The following is a 1,536-nucleotide window of genomic DNA, read 5'->3' on the forward strand; positions in this document are numbered from 1 at the left end:
CGCCTCCTCCTCCAGCTCCTCGGCGGCGCTTTCGTGCGGCGGTCCCGGCGCTCCCGATGATGCCGATGCCGATGAAGAAGCGGCGGCGGCGGTAACGGCGGTGGAAGCGGTCGCGGTTCCCCCCATCGGCCCTCCCGCCCCTCCCCCGCTCCCTCCGCGGCCGCTCCCGCCCCGGCCCCGGTTCCCCCCTTCTCCCAGCGCCGCCTCCTCCGCTGCCGCCACCGCTCCCAGGCCGTTGCCGTAAGGCGGGGAAGGGTCTCCGGTTCCACCGGGACCTCCCGGGACCGTCCCCGTTCCCACCGCGGCTCCTCCGGCAGCCGCCGCCGCCATGGCCGCCATGGCCGCCCGCCCGCGCTGTGAGGGGGGGGGACGCCTGAAAAATCAGCCAATCACAGAGCGCTGTAGGCGGGACTATCTCTGCCTMAACCAATAAAATTYCACAATTCATGACCGACAGCTAAAYCAACCAATKAAAAGGCAGAAAGGYGGTAACCGATCWCGGCRGCGTTGTCCAATCGGGTTAAAGGWGGGCGGGGCTAAGACGGCGGCAGCCAATAGGAACAGCGCGGCAGCGCATGGAAGCGCGCGGAAGCRGCGGCTAACGGCGATAAAACGAGGGCGGGGCTTGAGCGGGGTTAACCAATAGGAAAGCRCGTTACAACGGAGGAGGCGGGGTTAGGAAGCAACGACCAATAGAAACGCGCGTAACGGCGGAAATGGGATCAGCGGTCAGCCAATCAGCGCTCAAGGGCGGGGCTACGTGTAAAAAGACCAATAGGAACGCGCGGGGGGCGGGGCTTGGCTTTAAAGGCGCCTCCGCCGCTTTTTCCCCGGTCTTTCATTCACGCGCGCTGCTTAATTATTATAATCAAAACATTAATTAATTAATTAAGGCATGAACGGGTCTGAGTGACGGCTTAGGGTGTGGAGAAAGGGTTAATTACTATGCAAAGCGAGCTAATTAGCATATARTTAACAGCAACGGGCTAATTTGTGTTTGGTTGTTCATTAAACAGAATTATTAATTACGGCCGGCGTTAATTAACGCGATCGCAAGGGGTTAATTAAAAAAAAGACCGCGATCCCTTTAAGAGTCACCGGGGCCAGCGAGGAGTTAATTAATAACGCGTTAATTACGGCCCCGGTGGTTAATGAGTGATCCATTAACGCGAACGGGGAGCAATTATTGGGGCGTTAATTGCGGTGGGGGAGGGGGGGGCGCGAGAGGGGCGAGGGGGCGTGGCCCGGATGGAGGGGGCGTGGCCTGAAGGGAGGGGCGTGGTTTGGTCCGCGTAATTTGCATTTGCCGCGGGGGTTTACCTTATAAGGAAAGAAAAGGCGTGATCAATGCAAATGAGGAGTTTATTTGTTAATATTAATGAAGTAGGCGTGGTTTAAAAGGAGAGAGGCGTGGCTTGCGCGCCGTTGGAAACAATGGAGGGGGCGTGGCCAGCGCTGAGGGAAAAAGAGCGGGAAAAAAACGGCCTCGAGCGCTGAGGAGAAATGGCGGGAAAGCGGTGAGCGAGGGCGGGGGGG

The 1,536-nt window shown here is 59.0% G+C and overlaps 1 protein-coding gene across 1 annotated transcript in view; it reads right to left on the reverse strand.

The window, feature by feature from the left end:
* The window catches only part of LOC130587531 (polyadenylate-binding protein 2-like), a 6,926-nt gene extending 6,587 nt beyond the window's left edge, over positions 1-339 (reverse strand). Inside the window, exon 1 of the mRNA XM_057388511.1 lies at positions 4-339. Coding sequence (XP_057244494.1) covers positions 4-339 — 336 coding nt within the window. The remainder of the gene's footprint in view (positions 1-3) is intronic.
* Between the last annotated feature and the right edge of the window lie 1,197 nt (positions 340-1,536).

This window comes from Malurus melanocephalus, unplaced genomic scaffold (assembly GCF_030028575.1).
Source record: "Malurus melanocephalus ecotype Western Australia unplaced genomic scaffold, MMel_1.1 scaffold_2054, whole genome shotgun sequence".
Classification (NCBI taxonomy): Eukaryota; Metazoa; Chordata; class Aves; order Passeriformes; family Maluridae; genus Malurus; species Malurus melanocephalus.